Source organism: Haemaphysalis longicornis, unplaced genomic scaffold (assembly GCF_048455015.1).
Source record: "Haemaphysalis longicornis isolate Haplotype H1 unplaced genomic scaffold, Haemaphysalis longicornis Haplotype H1 scaffold_4, whole genome shotgun sequence".
Lineage (NCBI taxonomy): Eukaryota > Metazoa > Arthropoda > Arachnida > Ixodida > Ixodidae > Haemaphysalis > Haemaphysalis longicornis.
The window spans coordinates 108307961-108321630 of record NW_027526361.1 but is presented as its reverse complement, the minus strand read 5'-3'; the positions used below and the strand labels follow the sequence as shown (position 1 = coordinate 108321630).

General features: G+C 45.7%; 1 protein-coding gene across 1 annotated transcript in view; it reads right to left on the bottom strand.

Moving 5' to 3' along the window:
- LOC144179248 (venom metalloproteinase antarease-like TtrivMP_A) overlaps positions 1–1165 on the bottom strand; it is a 51829-nt gene extending 50664 nt beyond the window's left edge. Inside the window, exon 1 of the mRNA XM_077707536.1 lies at positions 924–1165. Coding sequence (XP_077563662.1) covers positions 924–996 — 73 coding nt within the window. The 5' untranslated portion in view covers positions 997–1165. The remainder of the gene's footprint in view (positions 1–923) is intronic.
- Between the last annotated feature and the right edge of the window lie 12505 nt (positions 1166–13670).

Here is a 13670-nt window from a genome sequence, read left to right as displayed (position 1 = left end):
ACACGAAAACTTCGCCCCTCCTCCCAATGCTTCCTCCTTAGACATCGGTCCCGTGCAGTGGACGTTCCCAGAGTGCAACGGTGCCTCTCATTGCATATTATTCCATAGAACGCGGTCTGGCAGTAGCAGAGTAGACTCGTAAGTCTGCTTTCGCCAGCCCACATGATTTGTACCGCTTTCCAAAGGGGCACACCAGTCTCTATACAAAAACCCCAATGGAACTCCAAGATGTTCCAGGCAGCGAACACACCTGCCCCGTACTCCACCTATATATATATATTGTAGTTCACCTGGAGTCCTTACGCTAAAATATATATATATATATATATATATATATATATATATATATATATATATATATATATATATATATATATATATATATATATATATATATATATATATATAAGGGTTAGCACTCAAGAAAGTCTCGGAAAGCAAAGGGGAGGATGTGGTCGGTCATTGAAACGGATAAAAAATTGGGAAGACAGAAAGGAAATGGAGAAAAAATGCCCGCCGGGGGGGATCCGAAACCACGACCTCCAAAATACCGGTCTGGTGCGATGACCACTACGCTACCGGCGAGGCTATTTTCCTCCACTTTCTGGGGTATTTATTTTAAGGTATTTTTTTCCTGCGATTGGGGGTGGTAGCCAGCGCCACTCCGACTACTCGGGGTGAAGTTTTTAACCCCCGGGCCGTAACTCGAATGTCTACGACATGTCGAGAGTGACGCGATTTTCAAATTTTCCCATGGGAAAATTTGAAAAAATTCTTCTAAATCTTCGCCTTTGCCTTTGTCCTTCTGAGCTTGAACACTGCGACAAGAAAAGACTCACCAGATAACATGATGGAAACCTTACTGTCCGGTGCAACGCGTCAGTAAGCAAGTTCGACTAGGTGGAAACGACGATGCGGCTTACCGTTTGGGGAAAGAGGCAAGGACAGAAGCCGTAGGCATGCTACAAGACATGTGAATTGTTTTTCTTGATGCATGAGCTCACCCTGTCTGTGCGGAAAGAGGAATAGAGTGCACTTCCTTCTTAAAAACCCAACGCAGAAATTCTGACCTCCCACACAAGTGCGTCCGCCACACTTTCAACGGCTGTAGCCGCCGTGACCCACCGAATACTGCGTGTCTTGAATATGCAAAACACTACGACCCGACATTTTCTTATTGCTCCATCATCTGGACAATGACCCGGTGTTTGTACACTCTAGTTGTTCCCAATAATAACCACTAAGTTTTCATTCGCCATAGGTTATGTCAGGATCTTGAACGACATTAGGCTTCTGGATGATTCACGAAATAAACAAACCGCACGACTTACAAGACATACTGACCGCCGCCAACGGGACGACAACCTTTCTACCGGACACGTTGGAGGGGAATGAAACATGACTCACTTTTGTAATGACATTAAATGCACATTTCCTGCTTCAAAATGGTTTTTTCGCGCTCATGGCATTGGCAGTTTTGAAGCATCGCTCCAGCATTGGCAGCTAGATGTTTTGTCATATTTGAAATGATATGACGGCCTTAATAATTACATATTGCGACTACTGATTGCGACAGACGGCTGACTCGCCTGGAGGGGCAAACTAGTTGAGGACTAATTCCCGTCACAAGGGCGCGTTTCTACACCTCACCTGTAAATCCCAATCATGCTATGCCCTCAGGCCGATACTTCATTTTGTAAACCATCACCATCATCGTGGGATTTGGCGTTCTGGTGCGACCGCCGGAATAAAAGGCTTCCCCGAATCTTCGCCTTTCAATATTATCTTCGCTTACGTTCTGCTCTCGTTTCTTCCTAAAACTGAATTTCTGTAATTGTGCGCCTTAAACTAAAAAAAAAAAATGCCAGAAATTATGCATCGTTCTCCGACTGTGCAAAAGTGCATGTCCGTCGAAGCTATTGCGACACCTCAGAACGCTGTTATGGGAGTATGTAATGGTTTGCTGCATTAAGTACAAATAGTGGCAGACGCTTCGTGGCCGACACCAACTGCAAACACAATATAGTGTAGCTGGATGCCAAGGTCGCTGTTGCATGCGAGTGCAAGGAAAGCCAGAATGAAGCCCATTGTCAAGTTAAGCAATGTCAACATCATATTCTCCGACAATAACCTCTAGACCGTCTTGTTCCTTTTTCAGCCATGCGAAGTGCCAATATGTGAAGGACTCTGCTTTTCTTTTGTATTTTCCACGGTTATGAAAGTAAAAGCTTTCTTAGTTGGGCAGATGGCGTTCTGTAAAAAAAGCTAATGCCTTTCCCGATAGACTGGTTGGTCGACCTAGAAGCTCCGATGAGATCTCTGGACACACGGCGCATGCGTGATACAGGACTTCCGTTGTGTCAAAATGGTTACTTGAAAATCGCAAAGAAGAAACGGTTCTTGGTGAGACAGTACACGCATCGATCATGAAGAAGGGGTACTTTGGTATACCTTTATCTCCTAAGCCCCGTATCCATATGCATTTAAAACTTACGTAGATGCGTTTACTTTGTGCTCGAAAAATCATCGCATGGGTTCGTTCTGCGCTTGCGATTTTGGTCTTTGAAGTTTTGACAATCGATTGGACGCACTTTGAGCTTTCGCGCTTCTGTCAACTTTCTTTAGGAAGGGTTGGTGATTTAGCATTCGGCCCTTGCTCGTTACGACATAGATATGAGCACGGTTGGGGACATTGGTCTCTGGCTCCAGCGAATTTGGCGAGTTGATGTAAGTTCATATCGTAAAACCGCGCAACCGCACACGGATGGACTTAGTGTGTCTTTCCATTCTTCCGTCCTTGAGTGTTGGCACTGTTTCACGATGTAGGCCCTGGATACCATGTTAGCCACATTGTGCGAGTTTTTGGTACAGGTTTGGGTGAGTTTAGGGCTTCAAGGCAGACGGTGGGTTTTCAGGCTAATGACCTTGATATCAGTCCCAGTGTAAAAAGGTTTTTGATTTCTTTCGCAACAAAATCATTTTTTTTTGCTGCGACATCCTCTTTTATGTCGGTTGTATAATTTTCTCGAAAATAACAATGGGTTCGCATCGCAGAGGTCGGCTTAGCACATCAACACATTCATTAGATTTGCGATTCTTCTAGTACGACGCAAGAAAGGGGGGCACGCGCGTTTCCCTTAGAACGGCAGTTTTGGCAAGTACGTGGCCTGGCTCAGCCCACGGGCTTGCTAGGCCGGGTAAGGCCGCCTCTTTGTGGGACAGGGCCAAACATGGGCTCATGGCAGCAGGTCGAGGCCGGGGTAAGGGTTGGTGGTGTGGTGGGAGCAGTCTGGAACCGGTAATCCTCGCGTGTTCAAAGAACAGGTTGCCCCTTAGAGCAGATAAAAGCTCGCGGGGCTTCTCCTGGGAACGTTCTTTTTTTATTCCGTCGTATTTGGGGATATTTTCCCACAGCGGTCAACTTTCTGCTCCGCCTTGTGTCCGCCTCTGCTCGCCTTCTCCGGATTACTTCTCAACTTTGTAGTAATGAAAGGATTACCGGGATGCTTACAACTTTCTAAGAATATGACGGCGAAAGTCCAGTCGGACCTTCTGTTGACGTGCTGCTGAATGGTCTGTTGAGATTTGCTTCGGCGCCGATCACCACTCGACCAGGCCCACTCGACCGGGCTCCCTTGACAGCACCCCGAGAAGCTCCTTCCGCTCGTTCGCCATCGCCAGTAGCCTCCTGGTTGCCCCACATTCTTAGTCGCTTCCCTGATGGCGTCCTATTTATATGCGGTGGGCCGTCTCAATACCGTGATATAATAGCCTGACAGACTTCTTTTCCGTGACAAAATCTCAGGTGGTTGCTGTACGCTTATATGCTGCGCCTATGGCCGGTGTCACGGCTATAAACTAGCAGACAGACTGACGCAAGGAATAAAATAAAAAGGGGGGGCAATCGTGAAGCTCCGAGCGATATGTATGGCCTGTGGTACATGCGCGTATTCCTCCTTACACGTTCTTCCTTTGCGGTGGCCGACAACGTGTGCCCGACGACGCAGCGAAAGCCGAAAACGATTAGAAAAAATCTTGCGCGCACAGGCGCAGTAGGAGTGGAATTCGCGCGCAGCGAGTTGTGGTCAGGTGATCTGTCTCTATCGCGCGCGTGCGAGGAATTTCAGCGCGGAGCAAGTTGGGTTCCCGCGCTTTGACTCTTGCTCTGTGTAGGTCCTACTCAGTTCCGAGCGTTCACACTTTCTTGACCACGTTCACTTCCACGGACATCAAATGTGTGCTTCGAGGTCGGTGTAACAGTGGAAACAACTGCGAATGCGATTGGTTTATTAGAGCCACTGGGGACGCAAGCCAAGCAGCGGCGCCATGTCAAGCCGGCTGGTGTGGGCATTACGGGCATAGCCCGATTGAACACGAAAGGATAGATAAGTCCCTGAAATTCTTGTTTTTTTTTTCGAGGGGTAGGGGGTGAGGGGGTGCGCAAACTGTAAGAATTAGTGTTTGCAGAGAACTAGTAAGGGCCACGAAATTATGCCTTTTTCGTCGTCGTAAGAAGCCCGCGCCAAAACCATTCTCCGATACCCGGGGTCGTACGGTAAAATTGACGTGCTTTATAGAGAGGATTCGGTTTCCCAGTGCGGCTGCCGTTTTGGGGTCCAGGCGAGAAATGAAAACGCTTGCACATGTGAGGTACTTCCGTTGCCGTAATGAGTGCCGTGGTGCCATAAAAAAATTGAATTTTTACACGAGTTTTATTGTCCAGGTCAAGGCACATAAAACCCAGTTTGAATTTTGTATTTTTCCATATTCCATGGTCACCAATTGTCATTTTCGGTAGGCATATGAATAAGTTAGGTAACGTTTTTTGTAACTAGGTTTTCGTGTCGTCGTTCCGGCTAATGACTTTTATGGCACATTGGGTAGTCTGGATGCTGTGGCAATTTGTAAACTTCATTACGGTGCGTTTAAGTGGTAGTTTTCACATGAAGCAACATTCATGAGTAACACCAGCCTCCATCTTGTTGTGTTCGATACGGCTGTCGTTTTTCTGGAGTGTCAACTCGCGGTGCATGTTGCCGGCGTGGAGGTCTTTCGAAGCGGTGGCTTCTAATGTTGTTACAGATGCGCTGGCTGTTGCTCGGTGCGCGCAGTTTACATATGCTTTAGCAAAAGATATTGCTAGCAATTTTGTTCGACCTTTAATAAAATGTTTTGCGCCATTGTTTCATAAAAATAAACTAGAGCACATTACCCTCCGCATGTAACAGCGAACAGAGTTTCTTTACGACGTCCAATTGACGTGTCGGCGTCAAATAAAATTATGGAAACGTTTTCTCGCACGCCTTTGCACTGAAAAAGTGCTCGACCTTCTTATGTATATGAAGAAAACGTCCTTTTGTAGAGCGTTTGAATCTACAAGCAGAAATAAAGAAATAATTGCCTAAACTACAGCGATGCACTTGCCTGATTATGATATTTTCACATATCTGCTAACGCGTTGGTGGTACTTCTGCTGCGCCCTTCAGGCTATACTGTTGTACCGACGATAAATAACGCCACCATTTTGTACCTGGTCACTTTTCACCCGGCGTTTCTTTTCTTCACGCAGTGCCAACACAACAAATTGCAACCCGTGACTCAAGGTTTTTGAAATGTTCACAACGCGGTTTCCATTCCAGTGCGACGAAATTCCAGAAGCAGCAGCTCCCGCGCCACAGATTGCTTACGGCGATTCTACAAAGGCCATATACATCATCGGAAGTGGTGTACCTGGACCATAATTAAAGCCCGGAGAATGTACTTTTTTTGTTTGGTAATATATTACATCAACTATATGAGATACCCGTCAGCTTTAGGCCAAACTTTGGGCATTATACAGTCCCTAGCCTGCAAAAAAGACGAGTTTCCTCCATGTTTTGTAAGCAGCAAGCTGCTTAAACTTCCACAAATTAAAACAATAATTTTATCTTGACAGGTCGTTACTTGCTCGTCCACAAAAAAAAAAAAAAAAGATTTTCATTTGTGTGTTCCATAAGGGCAATCTGCTAATATTTGTATTTGTTATTTCAGTATGTCTTTTGTGTTCATATTTGTATTTTGGATATCAAAAAAAAAGAAAACATCGTTTCTTCAACAGGGTGTCATTTATATAATTTACATCTCACACTTGTGCATGCTCATGAATTCTAGAATGACAAAACACTTGATATTTACATACCAAACTCAGTTTTCTATTCGTGTCCCATGCTTGTATGAGTAGACTAGCACTTCAAGATCCGGATAGGTTTAAGGTATACAGATACTTGCTTTACAGCTTTGCTTGCAACATGGGATTATAAATATAGGGAGTTTTTTTCTTATCTCAAGGTATGTGCGTTGAGGACTGATAAATCAGGTGGCAAAACACTGAGATTATAAAAGTAAAACCTCATTGCATGAACGAGGTCATGAAGACGTTCTAGAAGTGCACAAATTACAAATGTGTTAGTGCAATTGCAGCCATTGAAACCCATTTATTTGCGGCATTGTTTTATATGGTCTAAACTTCGGATGCACAAGGGTGCGTTCATGCCCAAGTGCTATGGTTTTGGTGAACTGCCTTGAAAATGTTGCAGTTGCTGAACCGCGACCTTGCGCATCCGCGTACAATAATATAACTCATTAATAACGGAAGCGCGAATGAAACGAGGCCACTTAAAAAAATTGCCTAAATTTAGAGAATTGTCTTCTAATGCGCAGCAGTCTTATGCCGCTTCTCTTGAACGTGAGTCTTTAGAGCCGATTTTCTTGGTTTTTCTAAGTCCTGTCGGTCCAATTATCTCCATTTACCCTATTATAACGATCACAGGTGTTACTTGCGCCATATCTGCATTTTTGTAAATGAAGGGTGTTACAAGGCTCAACATTTTCCGTATTTATCATATTTTTCTTGTTTTTTAGTTTTTCAAAACTCTGTTCGACCAATTATCCTAATCTACACTATGATAACGATTTCAAGTGGCACTTCCGCTAAATCTGCATTATTGTGGAAATGCACTGCGTTATACGGTTCGCCATTTTCCGTCTTTTTTTATCTTTTTCTTAATTTTTAGTTTTTAGTTTCTCAAAATATTGTTTGACCAATGATCTTCGTTTACGATATTATAAAAATTAAAGGTGGAACTTCCGCGAAACCTGCATTTTTCTGGGAATGCAAAGCGTTACGAGTTACACGGCCGAACACTTATTTGGTCTTCGCGAGAAAACGCTAAGATATTCTCTGTGTGCTCGCGATCCATAAAAAAAAACGAAGTATCTAGAGGGCCGTCTGACGAGCAGAAAAATTTCAGTACACCATTTCATGCTTGGCATACTTGCCACTCGTGACGAGACAGCTCTTATTTTCAGTACGACAGTGTGACTTACGTGTTAGTTATTGGCAAGCATTGTCATAGGGGGCCCTTTCGGCCAATGTCCAAGAATACTTTTGGTAACAAGGCAGAAGAACTGTTATCAATTCCGTTTGCATCGATGCAATAAATCCCCGTCCGGCGCATCATACTGTTGGAACAGGCACACAGCATGACAAAAGGTTTCCCCTCGTATCAATGTACTTAAATCCCTGCAAACCGTGGTATTGTGCCTCTGTGGTAGAGCGATTCAAAAACGGTGGTCTAAAGAAAGCCACTCGCCGCCGAATGTGTTATTTAAGACTCCTGCTTGACGCGCAACAGCATGCAGAATGCTTGTAAGCCCATGTTCGCAATCCCCAGCTGCCCGTGGGTCGTGGCGCAGTGGTTATGATGTCCGCCTCTTGATGTGTTCTAGTAGACCCAGGTTCGATTCTCCGTAGGGTTACGTCTATATGCTTACATGTTTTGCATGATGTAACATGTGTTTGAGCATTCGTCACGGGGTGCTGGCGTTGGCCTGGCAATGCAAGCAAAAAAATTACACCATCTTCCCGTGGGGAACCCTGATGAGGATGCGAAGCATCGTGGCGGTTCCGTGTGGTTCCATTGTGTTGCCGTTATGTTGAGTGATCTGGTTTTTACTAGCGCCAGAGGGAATTCCGCGTCCGGGTCCACACCGGTGGCAAAGGCACGCAAGTGCTGTTGTGTTACGGTGAGTAGGCGGTGGTTCTCAAGGCGCCGAAACTCGTCCATCATGTTCTTGTCGATGTTGTCTCTGTGGTAGAATCGGTAGTCTCCGTCAGGTTTGGTGAGGTAAAGGTTGTTGACATTGGTGCACCGGCTGAGAGCAATGTACACGCCCTCCTCTTCGCAGCTTTGTCTTCTCGTTCTTCTTCTTCGGCGGTTCCCCTACGGGAAGATGACGACGGTGGTTGAACGCGAACCTATCTCGTGATGGATTCTTTGGTTGGCCAATCCCTAGGGGCATCCTGCCCCAGTCAGTATCAGAGGCGCTGCGGACGGGGCTGGTTGAGCTGCAAGGCGCGTGGCGCTTCCCGCCACAGCTTTCCCACGGGAAATTCAGCATCCCCCTCTAAAGTTTTCAGTTCGTCATTTCCGTTGACGTTCAGCTTCGCGTGCCTTCGTTCTATCAGTAGCTTCTTGACGCATACTTTAAATGAGTCAAGGACATAAGGCACGTTCGTAGCACTTGCTCCTGTCCCAGATTTGTAGCGTTATGGGAAGAGCACCGCGTACCTCCCGTTGCGGCCAGAGAGTCGTGGGATCGGAACCGGGCGCGGCTATTTCTTTTTTTTATATTGTAGTATCGCGGAGCTGTGGGTGTAAGGAGGAGAGTTGCGCATGCGCAGTGAGCATGTGGACGGCGCCGCCATCAACGACGCAGGACAAGGCGAGCCTAAGAAATGCTCCGCATTTAAAAAAACGGATGAAATCAATTCTGGCCGAGTGGCCTTTTTCTTTCTTTTTTTGGTCATAAGTAAAAAGGCTGCTTATTTGAGGTGCCGTATGATTTGGGGGCCGCTTCGTAAGCGGGAATAGATTAGCATAACGGGCCGCGTATAAAAATTACGGCCAGCGGCCCGCCGAACACACGGCCCGGAGTTTAGGTGGCCCTCTGGTTAGGCGGCCCTCAAGAGGGCCGCTTAAACGCTGATCCGCATGTTCGGTGGGCCGTGTGTTTGGCAGGCCGCTTGCGCTCAAGGCAGCCTGAACCGCCGCTTTATAAGCTGCTTTAAATTGACGCAGCAGCCCGCCTGCATGCGGGTCGCATAACCAGGAATTGACGAAGAGTGCAGTCAGAGCCGTCAGCTCTCAATGCGGCTCGTATTGCATGCACGGGAGGCAGAGGCATACCCTCCTCCGGTGTGCTCCTATGGTCTGTACCTCAAGATTGTTTCAACCTGACAACGCGGTTCAAGAAAAAAAGAGTTCTAAGGCCCCCGCCTTACAAAGAAAAAAGTACGGTAGCTCCTGGTGCTAATACAATAGCAGCTTTCCTCCTCCTCCTCCCTGTACACCTCTCTCACCTTCTCCTCCTCCTCCTGCGCCTCAGCTGCAGTTGCATTCCATGTATGCAATATCTGCACTGATAACCATACAAGCTATACTCGGTGTTTCTTCCATAGAGAAGTGAAGACACGAATAGGCTGTAAGACTAATTTCTTGCCATATTTTTGGGCCTACAGCGCACACATTGTGTTTCAGGGTTGCCCCCCCCCCCCCTCCCCCAACCCCTCATCTTCTAACTGCAGGTGTAGAAGAGCATATTGCGCCATATTTCTCCCCGAAAATGTTCCTGCAACATATTTGTGGTTCCATTACAACAGGGCAGCCTGACACAAAATAATAGTGAAGGGTGAGCAGAAAAAGTGGTTTTGAACTATTTACCCACCTTCTCAATGCTCGAAAAGTTTCTGGAATTGGCTAATAAACTAACCAGTGAATAAATGCTGCACGAAAAGTAGAACAAATGGCCCCAGGACCAATGAGCTTGACGGAATTGTTTTTTTGTTGTTGTTCTTGTTGGGGGGGGGGGAGCTGGAGAAGGGGCGTTGGCCGGTCCCCGGCTTGTTTCGTGCAGGTTTTGCACCGAAACCCAGCCGGTGTAAACAGTGAAGGGCTAGTGATGCGCTGTAGCAATGCAGAGATTAAAATCGGGAATTGGCGTAATCATGTTTCTTAATTTACGTCATATATTTTCGTCTAAATGTCTAACGAATAACAAATCAATGAAAAAAAATCCCGGGCCATCTCCACTAACGTGAAACCTGGGAAGGGGCGAAGCACGCAGTGTATAAGTGTAGTCTAAGCACCATGGCGTTTTTGCCAACGGAAATGAAGCCGTTGGAGGGTAGAGGTATACAGATTTGCTGTAAAAGTCTCTAGACTTTGAAGCTCGAAGCACTCTAGCGCGAGGCGTAAGCGAGTGGCCCGGTGTGTTTTTGAGCCCGCGTTACGTTACAGTGCGAGGGGTAAACGAGTTTCCCGGTGTTTTAGTGCCGTGACTACATGAGACGAACGACGATTACGAGGACGACGACGACGACAGGAGACGCCAATAGCCTCAGCCCCCAATGGGCTTCGCCCCTAAAACACCTTACGAATAAAGACCTGACCCAGCCCAGGGCTGCAAAACTCGGCCAGTCGAGTGCTCTAGTTCAGCTACTTCTGAGGAAAAAGAAGCTCGGTGTGATGCATAGATTTTGTATGAAGTTTTGTTATGCAAGCGGACACGATCATGCCATTGGGGGGTACAGATAAGCAGCTTCCTTTTAACAGTTTACAAAAGCAATAATATTCGAGGCTGGTTTTACTGCTGAGTGCGCTTTTCATTAACTGAAGTAGCGCTATGGCCGTAACTGACTCTCGGAATTTTCCCGTCGAAGTGTTGCAATTCTCTTAATAGAATATAACCAGCTTCGCGACACTATCATTTGATGAGAGGTCGGTGTGCACCGTTTTTTTTTTTTTTTTTTGCATTGTGCAGACGTCAAAGAGAGAGTGCAGTGAGACGACATCTTTTTACTAGTCTTTCGGTGATATAGTTTACGCATAATACACGTGTCCACTTTTTCTCGCCGTGTTCGTGCGCACTTGCCACCAGAAAAGGCGGTTGGAAAGCACGGCTTTCCGCTAAGCTTCCTCCAGCGTTATTTAGTAATGTCGCCTTGCGTTGCCGTATTTGCAATACTGCAGGACTGCAGTTGAAAGATTGCGAGTTCGTAACCTTATACTGGCTGCTTCAGTGAAAGGCTAACTATAAAACTCACCGAGAAGGTTAGGAGGTTAGTCAGATCAGTTTTATCTTGGTTACCATACTCAGTAAAATTAGAAACAGAATTTAGAGAGAAAACGTCATCAGCCTTCCCACTCTGTGGAGGTGGTTGACCGGCGAAGGTTTCAGCACACTACATAGTGGTGACGTTGAATTAAGGTGGACGGTAAGAACAAGGTCATCGCTAAGAAAGACCAGTATATGCACGCACAAACTCTTATTTTCAGTCTTCTGATCTTGAAATTGGTGCCTATTTATAAATTATGAGCTCCAAATGATATACTCCAGTGATGAGACGTATAAGCTTGAGGTACAAGTCATGTTTTGAACGGCGTGACCTCGTGCGAATAGTGTTTGTTCACATAAATGAAAAATACATGCAACTCTATAGTCATGTAAGGTTCGCTTACGTAGTAACAGGTGATAAATCATAAGCCATTCCCCTCTGTTATTGTGAATGACCAGCAAAGCTGTTCAGAACCGTAGGCGACACAGAATTTACGTAAACGGTATGAACAAGGTTGGCTTCGTTTAGCGTTGGCGGAGTTCTTCCGGAGAGACACATTCATACACGCACACACTTTTATTTGCACTCTACTGATTTTTAAAAGAGTGCGTATAGAAAACTAATCTATTCAAAATGCCTATCCAGCGAATGAGACGTTTAAGAATTAATTCTAAGTAATGTTCGATCTGGATTAAAAATCTGCTCAAGATACGCATACAAGTGACGAGACGCATACGCGTGGGGGCCAAATCATGTTTCGAATGGTGTGCGTCTTGGGTGGTGACCGCGTGCTAATAGCTCACACACCGGAGCGTTCGCGTTCGGAGCATCAAAACTTCACATGCAACTTGAAATCTATTGCACTTTTCCAAGTCATTTGAACTGCTGAGCTCCCAAAACCCCACATTTATCGACATAAAAGCTCCGCCTCGACGTGCATCCTTTGAAAGACAGAAAGAAGCCATGCTGGAGAAGCTAGCTGATGATGTTGCGCCTCCCAACTGACGACTTGGTCTGCACATCTGGAAGGATAATGTCTGTCATCAGCCTTGCTTTTTCTCTGAAAAGTCTAGCTGAACGTGCAGACAGGCTATTCTAGTCTTTGTGCAGGTACGCCCACAACTTCCCTATACAGCTTGTTACATTTTTAGTGCATCAGAAAGAAATTTGCTTTCAACAAAAATTATATCTGCTAAATGTACACAGTGTTGCTTAGCGAGCAATTTTATCTTCGTGTGTAAGCTTAGCACGCTACAAGATTTATGGGATTGAAATTAAGTTTCAGGCCCTGTCAACTGCATCCAATGCTTCAGGACATAACTGCACCAGGCGTGGCCAACAGTGATCCTCACTCAGTAACTGTGCTATAAGGTGGGATTAACTTTCCTTACAAGCAGTACAACAAAAGCTACCATGCTAGCCTGACCTCAGTCGTATTTTGACAAATCAAGTTCATGTTCCCTGCCAATAATCCAAAAAAGGTAAACCCACGCTAATCGTGTCATTGAGATTAAGCGAGAATTGTCATGCATTTTCATCTTTTTTTACAACCCTTAATTTTTTTAACGCACCCCCTTGCCTTTCATTGCAATTGTTACCGCCTTTTAAATACTTGCACTTAATCTAAAAATGCGAGTTGGGTTTTTCATGCTACCTGTAGTTCTGTGTCGCGCAGTTCTATGTCGCATCAACACCTGCCACTCACAGGGGTCAGTTTTTGTATGCTAGCCTAACATTATGCCGATGCAGTGTAAGGAAGCCTTAATGGCGATTTTGTAAGGAGAGCATTTTTAGAAGCAAAATGCATGTCTGTTAAGTGCTAAAAAAGGTGAACTAAAACATAAAGGTGTCATAATGAAAAATAACGCACATCTAGTTTCTGTTCTGCAACAAAATATAACCCTAAAGCCTCATATTTTTTCTATCACCCTTGCACAACTGTTAGCAGTGCAGCTTTTAGTTCCGCAGTACAAGAAATAGCAGATCAGCAAAATTGCTTTGTATAAGACTATTATCATTCAGCATTCTACTGTATACAGAAACTTACTGTGTATTTCTGATTGCGGTCATTTGGGAAGTCGGCTATACAGTGAACTCTGCTTTTTTCCTATAGTTACATCTGCACATACCGGCTCAGCCAAGGCCACCTGGAGGTGTTTTAACGCGATAGCGCTAATAGGCTCTGTGAGGCCGCGTGTTAAGCAGGCGGGCGTGTGGCTCGCGGAGGAGGATCAACGACAAGTGACGCCATGGGTCGAGAACAACTAAAAAAACATATATTCTTCTGAGGACACACAAACACTGGGGAAAAGAACTGGCGACCTGATTGGCAACAAAAAACAGCACACGCGCCACGCGGAGGAATGGCTATAATACTGAAGTCCGAACCAAAGTTCGAGCGGAGGGGAAAACAAAGAAGGCGATACGCTCACGTCTAGGCTATTCGACGCTGGGCGGAATGACGTCGGTAGTACGTGTTGAGCGCTCCCCGTGTAGGGTGCCGGTGGTCCGGAGA